Genomic DNA, 17,078 nt, shown 5'->3' on the forward strand with positions numbered 1-17,078 from the left:
ACTTTCCTCAAAGTGAGTTTATCAATTAAACCAATCATCAGTACTTAAATAATCTTCAAGAATGAATTGCTTAAGATAGGCTGCGACATCCTACTCATCAGGCCCTCAAACAATATCTTCTGGTAAAACCTAGACAAAAATTCACTTAACTACAATGTTTTCCTCCTGCTCCCCAGTAAAAGCCGAAACTAGTAATCGGTGACTTTGATAAATAAGAAGCCAATGAGGTGTCTTAAAGCACAAGCATGCAAACTGAAACCTTTACAGAAAGCTAGATGATACAACTCTCTACAAAAGCTAGTTTTCCCTACGAGTAAATGGATACTTAACTTACTTTACTAAGACCAACATTGTGGTATTTCTTTTCCATTATCTTCTTCACTGGTTCCTCTTCCTTAAAGGTAATAAAGCAGAATCCACGCCTCTTATTGGTCTTGTTGTCCATAGGGAGCTCTATGGATTCCACCTGATATAAAAAAAAAAGTTTTAATGCCTTAATTTGCATGTGATTGATAATAAAAGCACAAGTTTAGTGGGAAAAACGAACAAAGAAAACATATTTGGCCCCCAAATCCTATTCTGCTCTATTTATTCTAATCTTTTGAAAGAATTCTTCAAATTAGAACATCCATTCCAGACGAACCATGAGATGATGGACTCACAAACTGCAGGTTCTAGAGGGGAGGTGGGGGTAGGGGGATAGGTTAGCCTGGTGATGGGTATTAAAGAGGGCACGTTCTGCGTGGAGCACTGGGTGTTATGAACAATGAATCATGGAACACTACATCAAAAACTAATGATGGAATGTATGGTGATTAACATAACAATAAAAATTTAAAGAAAAAAAAATCCATTCCATCTAAAAAGTCTTCAAACCTATTTATAAAAGCAAGCTTTACAGGGTACTGACATTTGCTACCTAATTGAAGGGTCACAAACTCAAATGCCGACCAAGAACAGAAGGCAACAATTTTAAGGAAAAAAAAAAGGATAAAGATGACTGCATTTGGGAAAAAACTGGGAGTGGTGAGGACCACTGAAAACTGGAGAACATATAACTAATCAAAGGTAGAGGCTGCTACTCCCGTCTTAGATGGCTACTGAGCCATGCAAGAAGGCAGTTCCAATGTTGCTTACTCTTGCAACTATTTAAGAAAAAGCTAGATATCCAGATACCTATGGGAAATAACCTAAATACAAACAAAACATGCTCTGCTTAAATCAAGCAAAAGAGATCTACAGGCTGTATCTGGCATGCAAAGCCACAAATTTCTCATCTTAGTTTTAAATCATTAAATCACAAAAGGAACTTTGGTTTCACTAAATCTATAATTAGACTCATAAAATTTGCACATACACATTATTTTTTTCTGAGAAGGCACTACATCCTATTCTTAATTCATTCTTTTCCTATTCTCAACTGAATGATTTCCTTCTATATCTCAGGTAATCCAATCTGTGTTTCTTCCTCACGTATCTCTTTTTATTTCTTCTACTAATCTGGTAAATCCCTCAAGGTAACAATGTCTATTTCATCTTTGTGTACCTGTACCTTCAATAAATGAGAAAAATGCAATCATCAAACCTTCAAAGATCTGCCAATGATTTACAATATTCGTCTTTCAAAACAAATCACATAATTAGTCCAAACTTCACAAGTTTGAAAATATAATGTGACAATTATATTCACACTAATTTTGACAAAAACTGGGTCAAAACATCACATACCTCACCAAAACCACCAAAGTACTCCCTTATTTTCTCTTCAGGTGTATCTGGAGAAAGGCCACCAACAAAAATTTTTTTAACAGGCTCTTTTGTTTTCATGGCTTTGGCCCTCTTAGGATCAATCACCTTCCCATTCAATTTATGTTCTTTCTGATCCATGACCTAAAGAAATTGAAGTTTTTCATTTTAAGTATGTATCTTAATTAAGTTCAGATTATTAACTTACTTAATAATTGTAAATATAGCTAATGCCAGGTATATGCTGACTTGCTTATAACTAAACTGTCAAACTGTGGTGATGTGACATCAGCTAATAAAAAACAGTGTTGAAACCTAAGTGTCAATGAGAATGGGAATGGGAGACACAAATCTAATTACTAAAAAACCATCTCACCTTTAACTGTCACCAACATAAACATAACTGCTACTTCCCCTTAGCCCAAGAAATTCCAAAATCTATACTTCTGTGAACTTGTTACAGATCATCCTTTTAATAAGGTGTCTTTAAGTCTCAGTATTTTTAAAGTTAATTTTTTTTTCAAGTACAGCCTGGCATAAAGAAGATATTCAGTAAACAATTAAAGAAGACTCCTCATAAAATGTACTGGTTAAGAACTATAGCTCTTCCTTTGTTTATTGCAAAAGGGGGAACCATGAGCAGGCAAATTAGTGTATCAAACTATCCACATCTTATATTATTAACTGATCAGAACACGTAACACACTACCTTATCTACACTCTCCGACTCTTTAAATAGCACAAAGCCAAAACCCCTTGATCGCCCTGTGATAGGATCTAACTTCAGAGTGCAGTCTACAACTTCACCAAATTTGGAGAAGTAGTCCTTCAGATCTTTCTTTGTAGTGTCCCAGCTAAGGCCTCCTATAAACATTTTCCTGTAAAGACAAAAAGTAGTATTAAAATGCTAAAAACAAATAAATAAACTTTGCCTTAAGTATCCATAACAATAATACCTTTTCCAAACTGCACCAATTTACTGGGCAGTTTAATAATGTCACTCTTCCTATATTACCATGTATCAAGAACACCCCATTCCAGTTTTGTCAAGTTTTGCTTATTACTGCTGCATCTGCGTAACTATAAAATAGTGAGGAAGCAGCAAATTCTTTTTGACTTGCCAAAATGATAAAGTAACCCTAAAGTAAAAATACTACATGTGTAAGTCTTAAGTCACAAGTTATCAGTAACAGCGAAACACAAATTTTAGCTTCATCTGTTCCAAATCTTCATTAAACTTGTAAAAGAGCTATGCAGTCCCCACTGATCACAGCAACCAGCATGTCTATGCTGAAGCTTTCTATTTAACGGTTCTCATTAACAAAACTCTTAGCACATAAAATGGGAAACTCTAAGTCTCACAATTAAGTTGTAAGCTAAGTTTTTTGATGTGCTAAGAGTCCTTAATAAAGACAAAATTAAACAACTTAGCAAAAATTAGCCATTGAAGCATAATCCACTAATTAACTTCTATGATTTATTTACAGTAGAACCTCAGTTAACCAGCAATAAAATATTTAAACCTTGAAGATGCTAAAAGTGACAGGTGGTAAGTGGAAACCACCAGAACACTTTAAGACCAAATATATATACTCAAAAAAAAAAAAAAAAAATCTCAGGTTAAGTATTATTTTTACTACAGCAAAATGCTATAAAGCTCAGACTTGGCAGCTCTGAATGCTTTTACATCTGCCCCCTTTGCTATCCCTTAGCCCGCCCCGAAGAGCTTACACACCCCTCCTACCCTTTAAAGAGACAGGACTGGAGATTTTTATTTTAAGGGTAAACTGTCAGAATTTGTTATGTGAAGGCTAACAATTTTACGGGAATAAAATCACACTTGCTCAATGATTTCTCATCTTTGTAACTGGGGTAGGGATAGGGATGTGGTACTAATTTTCAGCTCCAGATAAATTAAAGCAAGAAACATCTCCATCTTGTGGGCTTTTAGGATAGTGCCACTAAATCCAATTCTTCAAACAAGAGGCCAATTGTGTTCCTAGAATGAGATCTCATTCTGCTTCTCCCCTAAAGATGCCAGATTAACTGAGGTGTTACTGATCTTACTATTTTACCACAGACTTGTTTTCAGTTCTAACGACAAAATTAACTTACAATGCCAAAGAAGTCTTACTTTCAGTATATACTGTGCTTCCCGTTTCAGGTTAAGTTTTCAATTTGTACATGTATTGTAACGTAAAGCTGGGTTATTTATATGCTTAACTTTCAGGACTTCTTCTAATAAAATCTCCATGCTTGAAGTAACCCTTATTAACCCTTTTGTATTTTATAATCAAATGAACAGAAAACACCCATAAAGTTGTATAGCTGGTTTTTAATGTTTATTGCCAATTTCATGGAAAAATGTTCTTCTCAATTACCTTTTTTCATTCAAATAATGCACCTTCTAAAATCCAATCCTTGACACTTAAATATATGCCTTAAAAACACTTTACTTTTATAACCTAAAAATCCAGAGCACTTCCTTCATAGATGAAAGTTCATTAGCAACATTTACCCTTTCAAGGTAAGAAGGACACTGCTATATTTTTAAAGATGAGAAAGAACAAACTATAAAGCAATGACCTCTTACTAAGGTATGGCAATTCTAGAACAGAAACAACTTCAAGTTGAAATTTAACTACTGAATTACCACCTTCTGTGATTACAAAAATTTTCCATCAGTAATTTAACAGTCGGAAATTATTTCAGCCTGAAGAGAATACAGTAACAAAAGCCTTGTTTTAAAAAGCTAAAGTTGAAAGGCAAGAATATTCTGCCTGATCAGTTCCCTCAGATATTAAGAATTAGTTTTGATTTTATTTAACCAAGGCGAAGTTTATACTGCATTAAGTGTCCTTGATTTAAAATTATTTAAAAAACGATTACAAAAAAATAAATTATAAGCCACGAATGAGGCATGTCCTATTATTAGTCACAAGCCCCAAATGTTTTTCACGGCATCGGAAGTCAGTTTTCTTAAATACTGGATAAGCATACTAACACTTCAACTGGCCCAATAAAGAACTCTCTATAAGAAACTTCCCACCTTTAATACAGTCGTTAGTACAGAAGTTGTTAAATGTGCCTACTACCTTAAAGCTAAAAGGTCATCTTTGCTGCTTTTCCTAACAATCAAATCCCCTTTGGACAGAATATTAAAAAGTCTGGTGAACTATAATTTATACGTTATTTCACAGAATGATTACTGTTTCTCAAAAAACTAGAGCAAATACATAGTAAAACTTCAGCTATCCAGCACCTTTAGAGAATGAGCCAAATATTCCACCTTTTTTAAAAACACTGCCTGCCTTCCAATCTCTCCCCAGTTGCTTTTTAACATTCAATTATTTGGGATGAATTTTGTTTTCTGCATCACACACTTCTGCCTTCTTAAATACAGTAATCATGATTTAAACACTGTATGGGTCATTCACCACTAATTTCTATTAAGCTACTGTGGCATGCCCAAAGGCTCTTCTGAAATGAGATAACTATTAATAATACACTAAGTGCATCTCATTTCTTAGTTCTTTTAACAAGTTTTATTTTTCATTTTTGCCAGGTTAATCACTGGTTGCTGTTAAATCCACCCCACCCCTTCCATTCTGTACGGTGGGTAGCCAGCACTTGAACTTGAGCAAATTTTGTGTAAAGTAAGAAGGGTAAAACAACGTCTGAGCAAAGCCTAAGTGGCTCTTTGAGACAAATGCCACTGCCATTGTGGCAGCCCAAGAGTGCTATATAGCTTTAGCTGCTCTAACAAGGAAGACTGCTGCACAACTGAAAGCCAGACAGGTAAATCCTACGATGAACACAAACTGTTCCAAATCATTCCATCCTTAACAAAAAGGAACACGTTAAATCCATCAAATCTTTATTCAGTAGACACACCAAGATATAATGGTAGAGAGTACAGTAAGAAAAGGCCTCTTATCTTAATTTTTGGATAAATGCAATTATCTTAGCCTCACTAGCATTCTGACATGCTCTTTCTCAAATTATGAGATGGCATAGACACACTTAACTCTCTTTTATTACTGTATTTTGCTTAAAGTACAGTACCTATTGTCCATCCATATTACCTCTGCTGCCTTGAATACCAAAAGTGAATTTCAAGTTGCTGTCACTCCTGTAGAGATGGGCTAACACTTACAATGAGGTAGAAACAGAACTTCAGAAAATCCTAAGCAGCCAAGTTAAAACTATGTCACAAGACTTGTTCAAGTAGCAACAGAATTGGGCCCCTAATCCTGCAATGCAAGTTTAAAATTTCATCTTTAGTTGTAAGTGAATCAACAATCCTAATGAAAACACAGGACTTAATGGTTAGCACTCTGGACTCTGATAGTTTAACTTCTTAATCCTACTAAGCTTTTTAGCACCCCAGAGGCAATATGGTATTCAATTTAAAACACCTACTCAACAACTGAAATCTCCTTGCTTTTACAGATATTAATATTACACTATATTATAGTATTAAACGATACGCATAAAATTATACAACTCGGTGCAGATGACTTTCCAAATGCTATGCAATGTCATTTAGGAATTTAGACTGTTTAGTGGGACATTCTCTTCACAAGTAAGTAAATTTAGAGGCAGTAAGCCAAACCACCTGAGTGTAAATCCTACCTCCACCACGTATTAACTCTATGACCCTCAGAAAAACAAAAACCCAAGATCGTCACCATATCTGTAAATGAGAGGACGAAGAGCCTATTTCATGAATCTTCAGTAAGGATTAAATGAGCAAACCCAGGGATGCCTGGGGGCTCAGTCCATAGAGCATGAGACTCCTGAAATCAGAATTGAGTTCAAGCCCCACGTTGGGCATAGACCTTACTTTAAAAAAATAATAAAAAAATAAATAAAGGAGCAAATACACTTAAAAAGGCACAGAACATACTCTGAAGTATCCCAAGTGCTCAATAAAAAATTATTTAGAAGGAGTAGAGCACAATTTAAATATAATTTAATCGAGCAATGTTTTCATTTCCCTATCACCTTACTTTTTTAAAATCTGCATGGGCTATATGAAGTCCTCAACATTAAGAGGAAAAACCCAGAATGAGGCCTTATATAAATAGATCCAAAGATTATTTTCAATACTACAGACTTACCCAAAATGTTTAAATATCCCATGTAAAAAATACAGACTAGAAATTAGGCTGCCTAAAGAACTCTTAAATAAAATGTAGTTAAAAAACTATCTCGGTGACTTGTCTGTACTCCACATAAACGCCAGTATTTAGTAAAGAATTTCAAAATATAAAAAGTAATACATATGGAGCAGTGCTGATGAAAGTATTTATTTAATACTGTTTTTCACACCCAAAAAAACTTAATTCTCTTTATCATTGGGATCACTAGGTTTAACACTCCAGAAGTCAATAGTTTGGTTTTTTTTTTTTTAAGATTTATTTGACAGATAAACAAACATAGCGACAGAGGGAACACAAGCAGGGGGGAGGGGGAGAGGGAGAAGGCGGCTCCCCGCTGAGCAGGGAGCCCGATGTGGAGCTCAATCCCAGGACCCTGGGATCATGACCTGAGCTGAAGGCAGACGTTTAACTGACTGAGCTACCCAGGCGCCCCAATAGTATTTTATTTAAAGATACTTCTAAGGCTTTACTGTTTACCTTATTCAAGGTAAAATGATAAATAAACACCATTTACACTCCCTTCCAATTTTGAAATAGGGCCAAAAAAATATCCTGTAACTTTCAAACACTTCCTGACAACTCATGATTTTCCGTATGTGGTTTCATAACAAGTTCTGACAGTTTAAAAAACAGAACAGAAGTCAATCTGATATATATTTCAGTATATAACATGACTGGCCAATCACTGTCACCTTTCAGAGTAACAGTCAAGCATACCACTAATTTGTTTTAAATTTTCAGTATTTTATCGTTAAAATTATTCCTCTAAAATCCTATGACAGAATGTAAGGAAAATCCCACCAACATATATAAAATCAACATTTTTCCTTAGAAAGTATTGATTATTGGGATTTTTTTTTGGTACAAAAAGGTGGTTTTATTAAAGCACGGGACAGGACCTGCGGGCAGAAAGAGCTGCCAGAAAGTATAGAATCTGTTTAAAGTTAACTACCAATAATAGGGGGCAGGGGTTACTTTTTCCAACTGGACAGTATCACATGGTAGGGTAATCATTTTAGAATCTGTATAAAAAAATACCTCTGGAAATAGACTGACAAACTTTTAACAAGTCAATAAAGATTAACTCCTCTAGCCTAGCTTATTAAATCTCATTACTACTTCATACTTTAGAATGAACCTAAATGACTAAAAACAATAATTAGGTTAAAAACATAACTAATAAAGATGACAGGTTTTAAGTAAACTTTACATGTTTAACCCAAAAATCTTTTCCTTTCATTCCAAGGAAAGAATGACTTCCTGTATTTTCACTTTTTAAAATAAACTCTCAATCAGCTTTACAAGGTTAACTCCCATCTACCTGAAGGTTAAGGAATGGGGTTTCCTTAACCTAGAGGTTAAGATTCTGGTTAACTGAGATTACTACACACTCACAATTCTGTAGTTTTCTATTGGAAATCAATTTAGATATGAACACTCAACTCAGAAAATGATTTTTACCTTTCTTGATGAACTTTTAGATTCTTGCAATGCTTTAAAATCACACTGCTTTTTAACAATAAAAAGGAAAAATTATGGAAGATTGATTCCATGACACTGCCTATTGGTTGCTTTCTCAGTATATTTGCTGATAGTTTTTCATCTTTCTTTCTTACAAAACTAAAGGGAGAGAGGGAAAACTTCCTAGTAGTTTGAACTGTGTGGCAGTTTCAAGTCTAGAATAAGCAGGAGTTTACAGGACATGACCCAATACTTATCACTCTGATTACTGGCCAAACACTACCAGCAATACGAGTCTCCCCACCCCCAAATAATCTTAAATGTCTAAAGCTCCAATATACAATTTAATACTCCAGAAACTAAAACATGCTTACCTTTACTCCACAGGAGTAAATCACTGGCAGTATCAACTATTAAGGCACTGGATAAACACACACAAGCTATGAAAGCAGGCTATGTAGTCAATCTTCCTGTGGTGAGCACTGTTTCCAACACATAGATCAGCAAACCAAGTAACAAACGTGTTGTATTACCTGAGACCACACTGTTGGAAGTGAAGTAACAGAAACAGATCCCACGCTTCCAGCATCCAGTTCAGTGCCCTATCTACTAAAACGTTGAAGCAGAACTAAAGTCAAATAAATCTTGGACTAACAGAAGTTATGTTTCACTCCATTTGTCAATCTGCACACACACTTGAGGTGCACAGCTTTAAGTGGAACAGGAAAAAGGTTATTATTCTATTCCTTTTTAAATGCTTTCAAGCATAGCATGTATCACTTGAAGACTACAACTAACCATCCTCCATACTGGCCACAAATCACATACCCCAATAGAAGATTCAAAACTTTCTTAAATTAGAGCAGCCTTACAAAGGACAGAATACCCAGGCAATATTAAAAATACACATTAAATATACTTAGTTTATAGAAGTCACAGGACTTGGGAGAAAAAAACCCAGGCTAAGGCCAAGTAGATTTATCTCAAAAGGCAGCACTGAAAAAAACCACAATGAATTTCTCCAATTACAAACCCTAAAGGTCAGGTGATTTAGTGTCTTCCATAATTTGAAATGAAAAGAATTTAATACTCCTCCCTCCCTTATAGGTTCATCATCTTGAGACTTTAGAGCATCAGTTTCTGCAATTTTAACACTAGAAACTTGTTAAAGGTTCCAAAGAACACTAAAATTCAGACCATCTACTCAGGGTCTCAACTTTACAGTAAACCCAACTTTACTGAATTAAAAACCAGTAAATTAGGTATGAGGCTGCTCTAGAAGTAACTGTTTTATAAAGCAACGTTCAGAATGCCCCAAAAGCACTAGGGTATAGATTATAATCTCAAATATTTAAAACAAAAACATGTGTATGCCCATTTCTTAAAAATTAGAGAGCAGTCAACCCACAGCAAAATTCACAAAATTCCCAAACAGGAAGAAATCACACGAGATTATACACTAACGGTTACAGGTCTAGATCTACTGCCCTGTTATTAGACAAGTAGCCCTGTACTTTGGCTGATAAGTGAACTGAATTATTTTGCATCCTGCCCAATCCAATGCAGGCAAGTCAATGTACCTACCTTATAAAACTATCTGAAAGCTAACACAGTATTATAGTTTTCCACTCATCTTGATATTTAAAAAACTCTCCTCCAGGTAGCTCTGCTACATGGCATGTATATTTTGCCCCACATGAAGTAACTTTAAATTACCTACCCTAAAAGAACTGCAGCCCTGTAAAGAACATGAACCCATACAAAAAAAATGGGAAATTCCAGTGCAGTTGCTTATAAGTAAAAACCAGGGATATTAAAGTTGAAAGGATTAAAATGAGATGATCTCAGGAAAGTATTTTATTATGGAAATGAACAAATTATTCCAAAAGTCTGACTTGTGGAAACATCCACAGAGATATATAACAGGCATGCCCTCCTAAGAATAGCTGTTTATTCTTATATTCAACATAAAAAAAAAACTGAGTGCACAACAAACTCATTTTTAAAATTTTAAGGAACATGTTGTAATAACTTTATTCTCAAGTTAAAATTGTAGAAAGGAATGCACACAGAAATGTTTAAGAAACTCAATTTGGATGATTTTATATCTAGTAAAGCCAGTCTTCTCCTCATTCCTGAGACTATTATGAAACTGCTGCACAATCTTTCTCAAACTGGGAGTCAGGGAAAGGAACAGATAGAGTGACAAGTGCACACAACAAAAAGAAAAACAAGAGTATCTGTAACAGGACGAGGCTGGGTGATTAAGCAGTAATTTTATAAAATCAAATATTACGCCTTAAAAACAAAAACATTATTTGTTTTAACGTAAACCTGCTTAACTTAAAATGAACCTCAGTTAAATCTTATTTTCAGAAAATGAAAATAGGTCATAGTCTAAAATGTTCACTATATATATTTAATTGTCCACTTTTCCTAAGAGGTCATTCAAAAAACTTGTAAGCTTACATTATTGGGTAGCAGGGCAAAAATAATTCTTACAAGAATCATTAATAGTGATCTCAAACATAAGTTTATGGTCCTTTCTAATCACTGAAAATGACTGGTTACATAAGATTTGAAACATGTAATAGAGCAAAAAAGTCAGGTATAGTGACGGTTTAATCTTAGTTTGCCGCGATTGGCTGGCAGTGAAAATGAACTATCACAGTGCCAGATGGACTAATTTTCATCAAAAACATTTTATTCCATATGTCAAACTCTGACCCCAGTCTTCTTTTTACTTTCCCCTTTTGCCTATTTCCAGTCTGCTTTATCTGCAATATAAAACCGGACAGATTTCAATGGATGAGAATACAGTATTAAATAAAGCTCGTGTAAAATTTAAATGCTACCCCACTGGGCTCTTAAAATAGAATGTACTTTGTATAGCTAAGTCAACTTTCTACAAATTACTGGCCCTCTAAACTCCAGTGGTGGTGGACAAACTCCTGGAAAACTCAAAATAAAATCAATCCTAAAAGCAGAAAGATTGACATTTACGGGAAGGGGAAGGATAAAAAGAATAATCTACCATCCATCCATGGAGAAGTCATGCAATTTCAGAGACATGTGAACCAACCGTAATTAACATTCCAAGCAAATCACACTGAAAATAAAAAATCTGGTAAGAGCTGTAGCGAAAAGCCCCATCAGCCCACCTCTGAATAGTACATATCCAATTGTTAATAAAGTTCTACTTACAAATATGGCTGGAGATAAAATACATTTTTGCATAATACACATACGTGACACTACTTTAAAAATTGTTTTACTTTTCACATATCCAGAATATTTCGGTATAGCATGCAAGACATTTCAAACACACAAGATTTTATATCAAGTAACCTTCACACTTAACATTAAACTTAGAATTCCAACAAAAATATTTGTCTTAACAAAACGAAATCAAATATGAAATTATGGTAATATTTTATCTTGTTCAAACGTATCAATACTGCTAATTATACTGTTATTTTGATTAACCAAACCACAATTACATGCATTAGCACAAACCAAAAAACATGTAATGGCATTAATTCTGCCCAAAGATCACACACGATGCCTAAAAAGATTTTATATCCCAGGCACAAGATATCCTATTGTACTATGTCTAGAATTTCCTGGGGATCAATGGGCAACTAATCAATACACAGCCTCTGCATGTTATGACTATTGAAACCTTTATAATACAGAAATAAAATTTAAAAGTTTTACCATTCTTCCCGCTGTGCCGTCGCTGCTTCAGAGTGTCGTGGGGAGGAGTTTGAATGGCTAGGGAATTAACAACCGGTACAGCAACCAATCAAAATTCTAGTTTTAGTTTTTGACATTGTTAGGGCTAAAAACTTTAATTCATTTACACTTCAGTTCAACAGTAGGTAACTATAAGGGTAGCAGCTTTGTGATTTGAAAAATCAGGGCTAAAGCCTGCCCCAAACAGCAAGTTATACAATTAATCATTTTGGTGCCTCTGTCCAAAGAACAGAATTCAGGAAATAAAAACCAAAATGTTAAAGGCTTAAGTTTCCAAATATTTAACTTACTCCTTTTTTAAACTATATGTTAAAAATTAAGTAAATTTAGTTTCCCATCCCACCTCCATTCTCCCAAAACCAGCACAATCAGCCTGACATGTCTGCCTGGGCTAAGATTAAACTCGACATTCTGAAGTGCTTCTCTTTCCCACCCTCCAAATCTTGTGCTTTTTCCCAATAAAGGAAATCATGTTTTCAAATACTGGATTAAAGTGACATTTTATTGCTTTCATTTTCCACACCTTTCTCCTTGTTATAGTGAAATAAAAATCACACACACATCACCCCATAACAAAAGGGAATAGATGCGTTAACCCACGATCAGCGGTCAATAACGGGAGTAAGAAAACCTAACCAAGAGCCCCGATTTAGTCCCTCCTGGTAACTCCTGTATTATGCTCCCGCTCCCAAATACTGCATTCTAATATATCAAATGCAGCTTAATAATATATACAACTTATTCTGACTGGAGGGAACAAGTCAGTACTTTAAAACCTGCAAAAAACAAAAATCATGCCACAGCACAATAAAGGATTTGTTCATTTTATAAAAGAAGGCTGGTAGGCCTCCTTTAACAGTGGGTAAGAGAGCGGGAAGAAATCAAGAGAGACCAAAAAAGGATACTGCGCATGGGGGTGGTGTGTAAAAAAAATGAAAACTGCACATAAAAAGTAAGGTTACAATCTGTATGAACAGTTGAGGAACCCAATAGCTGAGGGCGCGAAAAGGGTGCGCGGTTAGAATAACTCCGCGAGTGGGGGAAGGGCAGCCAACAAGCTGGAGGTAGACACAGCTCCACAGTCAAGTGCAGGCCCCGCCGACAAGGAACTTAACGAAAGCCCATGGAGCAAAACGAACGTACCAACAAGAGATTCAAGGAATTTCACCAGGCCCAGTATGTTCCGTAGGCTGAAAAGTAGGGCCTAAGTACGCAAACCGTTGTTCGATAAGGTATTATGGAAAAAAGAGATTGAGACCAAACTTATCCGAAATACAAAACACAGTCGGCCTGAAGCCGAGGGGGGAGGAGCAGAGTGGGGAGCTTACAGGTTCCCCAAAGCATGTGCTTATAAAGAATCGCATCGTATCGGGATGCTAAAGTGGACGCACCAAGTAAACCTTAGCTGTCCCAGCATAAAACCTTCTGTGTCTATCTTTATGCCTGGAACTTTTAATAAAACGAGGAAGGGAGTGGACAGCGGAACAAGAAAAAAGTACCCCTAGACAGGCGGGAAAAAATCCTGGCGGCTAAGTCGGTGGGAGGAGACCCAAGGCGAGGGAGGGAAGGAGGGCGGGCCAGGGAGCAGCATGGTGACGGCTAAAGGTGGAAACGTGTGTGATGGGGGAGGGGGCGATAAGCAGACAGGGGGAGAAGGAAATGAAAGCCCAGCATAGAAAAGGGGAGAACTGTGCAAGGAGACTGCATGGGGGCCTGGAGGGCGGGCAGAGAGCGGGAACGAGGCCTAATGGCGGGGGAGGGGGAGGGGGAACTAGTTGGGCCTGACTATCCCGGGTCGCCCCTTACTCACCCTTCATCCTCCTCGTTCTTACTGGCATCGATCTTCGCCCCTTCCGACTCGGCGGTGCCCCCTTCGGTGCCTCCAGCCGCGGTTCCGCCCCCGGTCCCGGCTCCACTTCCCGCCGCCGCCGCTGCCCCCTGCGCCGCCGCCACCATGGCTCCCTCCTGCTCGCCCGCCGAGCCGCCTACCGCCGCCGTTGTCGCCGCCGCCGCCGCCCCGTCCCCGCCGAACTGCTCCTCCGACATAGTGCTACTGCCTCCGCCGCCGCCGAGACTACACCCGCCGCTGCCGCGAAACGAAACTAGCAGCAAAGTAATCCCCGCCGCTGCCGCGCGCCCACTCTACCGCGCGAAGCACACAAGACAGAGAAGGCGCGCGCGGCTGCAAAGGCTTCTGTGCCTCTCCCTGGCCTGCCCCCCTCGCCTCCCACAGTCGCGTAGCGCGCACTCCCGCTCTCCCCAGCTGCACTAAAAAAGAATAAGCAGCAGCGGCGGCCGCTCTTGCCTCCTCCTCGCTTTAATGGCGCCGCCGCGGACCACCTAAAATGGCCGACGGAAGAACGGCGCGTCCCGGTCACGTGACGCGAGAGCGCGCCCTTTGCGCCTCCCCGCCCCCTCTACCGCTAGCTTTTTTCCTCTTCCTCCTTGGTCCCGCCCTCTCGTTCCTTTTCATACCTTCCTCTCACGCGCCGCGGCGTACAGCTTGGGGCCTTTAAAAGGAACCGGAAATTGCGTTCGATAAGACGGCCGCGCGGGGACCATCGAGAACAAGGAACGCTGTTCCGAAGACACAGCTAGAGGGGCCCCTTCCTTCGCCCCCGCCCTTCCGAGGATTCCTGGAGTCGGCCCGCCCACCCGCCAGCCGCCGGCGGGAGCCCAGGCGTCGGGCTGGGGTGTGGTAGCACCTCCCAGAGGGCGACTGTGCCCGGTGCGCCGGCGGCGTAGGGGTGGGGAAGGGGAGGTGCACAGCCAGCGGCTCCTTCGGTCTAGTAGTGCCCAACCTGGGAAAGGAGGCTACCCTGGGGTGGTAGCCGCGTGACACTGGCTCTGTCCAGCGCGGCACCTGGAGACGCCAGGCTCGCGGTCAGCCGAGCGGTGCGCGTGCACGGAGTGCCGCAACTCCTTCGAGCGCGGTAGTCGCCGCGACCGGGTGACATTGAGGTTTTCCCCGCTGCCGTCGCCAGACTTCCCGACCCCAGGCCGGCAGGCTGAGGCTACTGACGATGAGGGCTTTTTTTTTTTTTTTAATTTGCTCTCCAAGTAAGAGTTTTGCTTGTCTGCTTTTTTCCTGAAAATTTTCGTCAAAAGCAGCAGGTAATTGGCGTATTTTAAAGATCAGGGATTGTTTTGCTTTGCCTGATTCCTTTGAAGAGCCTAAAACCTACCACAGTTCTTTGAAAATACTGAATTGGGAAATGTGTTAGGTCAACAAGAGGTTCATTTAATTTCATGTTTTTTAGTCTGGATATTAAGTAGAATATATACATGCTGTGAATCATCTTTACAAAGTTTCTGAGCTTGTTGTGTTACGGGTTTGGTTTTTTAAAAGAACCGCTAAGCGTTTCATGCAGGGTAACAGTAAACTTCTTTAATAGACCTATTAAAAATCCCGAATGTCGTGGCTGAGAACTGGCTTATTCCGGCTTTGAGATTTGCAGCTTCCTGCAGTACATCTCGAAGAAAGTGAAGGTATTTCACTTTAGGTACTTCCTTAGTCAAGAAGTAATTATTTGCTGGTTTAGTACGTACAGGCACCGGGGAAACAAAGACTAGTGCAAAATATAGCAAAGAACTCTGAGGAATAAATATTTTTTCACTATGTAATTAAATAAATGTATTAATTGGACGTTATCAAAAAATCTCGATGATTAAAAATACCTAATTTTTTATTAAGCTAGCAGAATTTGCATTAGAGAATAATTAAAATTCAAGAATACTGATCAGATTCTGAAAATGTTTTAAAATCTTAACCGAGCTCTGGGGCGCATGGGTGGCTCGGTTGGTTAAGCGTCTGTCTTCCGCTCAGGTCAAGATCCCAGAGTCCTGGGATCAAGCCCTGCATAGGACTCTGCTCAGCGGGGAGCCTGCTTCTCCCTCTCCCTCTCCCTCTCCCTCTGCCTGCTGCTCCCCCTGCTTGTGCTCTCTTGTTCTTTCTGTCGAATAAATCTTTAAAAAAAAAAAAAATCTTAGCCGGGCTCTTAACACAGGCAATGCCAAGAACATATCTTAGATCAAGCGGTAGTGACTTAGGTATGTGTCCACCTGTCAAAACAGTAGCCTAGGAGAAAGTGTGTATTGGGATCAAACCAGTATTCCAATTTAGAGGCAACTAGGAGGTCTCAAATATTTTATGTCTTCAAGAGAGCATTCTTGGGGCACCTGGTGGCTCAGTCCCTTGAGTGTGGGACTCTTGGTTTCTGCTCAGGTCACAATCTCAGGGTCTTGAGATCTACCCCAGCATGAGGCTCTGGGCTCAGCGGGGAGCCTGCTTAAGATTCACTTTCTCTCCCTCTGCCCGTCCCCTGACGCCCCCCGCCAAACAAATCTTAAAGAGAGTGAGCATTATTTTGCTTTTAAGATGGCTTTAGGGACGCCTGGGTGGCTCAGTTAAGCGTCTGCCTTCAGCTCAGGTCATGCTCTCAGGGTCCTGGGATCAAGTCCCACATCTAACTCTCTGCTCAGCGGGGAGCCTGCTTCTCCCTCTCTGTCTACCCCTCTGCCTACTCATGCTCACTCGCTCTCTGTCAAAGAAGTAAATAAAATCTTTAAAAAAAAAAAGACAGCTTTAGACATGCCCACCTTTGGGTATTGGGCTTTCCCCAAAGGTTCATTTTAATTCACATGTAGCCCAGTAACTTCTGGATTTCTTGGAATTTATATTGAAAATTCCAGAAAACCTAGGAATGATTTTAAAGCTAGCACCGTTACGATATGCTATGTGAGCATGTATAATACCTATCACTTATATCCTTACTTATGGTCCTAATGTCTGCATTCTATGCTCCTACATTGACCCAGCATTCCTCTTAGAACTCACTTAACTTCAACCTTAATTCTTTTCACATTGCTCATCTACCTAGTAAACTTCTATTCATCGTTCGAAAACCCAATCAAATGTTACTACTTCTGTGAAGCCTTCCCAGACTCTCT

At 38.9% G+C, this 17,078-nt stretch overlaps 1 protein-coding gene across 6 annotated transcripts in view; it reads right to left on the reverse strand.

Moving 5' to 3' along the window:
• Positions 1-14,488, reverse strand: part of HNRNPD (heterogeneous nuclear ribonucleoprotein D) — a 17,648-nt gene extending 3,160 nt beyond the window's left edge. For 3 of the 6 annotated variants that reach the window (XR_003211247.2, XR_003211246.1, XM_025887003.1), the window contains exons 1-5: positions 13,939-14,488; positions 12,090-12,146; positions 2,456-2,624; positions 1,729-1,890; positions 335-466 (exon numbers count right to left, since the gene is read on the reverse strand). Coding sequence is in view for 4 of the 6 variants with exons in the window: in XM_025887003.1 (XP_025742788.1) it covers positions 335-466; positions 1,729-1,890; positions 2,456-2,624; positions 12,090-12,146; positions 13,939-14,174 (756 nt within the window). In the remaining 2 variants the exon portion in view is untranslated. The remainder of the gene's footprint in view (positions 1-334; positions 467-1,728; positions 1,891-2,455; positions 2,625-12,089; positions 12,147-13,938) is intronic. The other 3 variants (XM_025887006.1, XM_025887004.2, XM_025887005.1) reach the window with 2 other exon arrangements.
• Positions 14,489-17,078: the final 2,590 nt, after the last annotated feature.

Source organism: Callorhinus ursinus, unplaced genomic scaffold (assembly GCF_003265705.2).
Source record: "Callorhinus ursinus isolate GAN/ISIS: 27379988/994484 unplaced genomic scaffold, GSC_fseal_2.0 scaffold4, whole genome shotgun sequence".
NCBI classification, from domain to species: domain Eukaryota; kingdom Metazoa; phylum Chordata; class Mammalia; order Carnivora; family Otariidae; genus Callorhinus; species Callorhinus ursinus.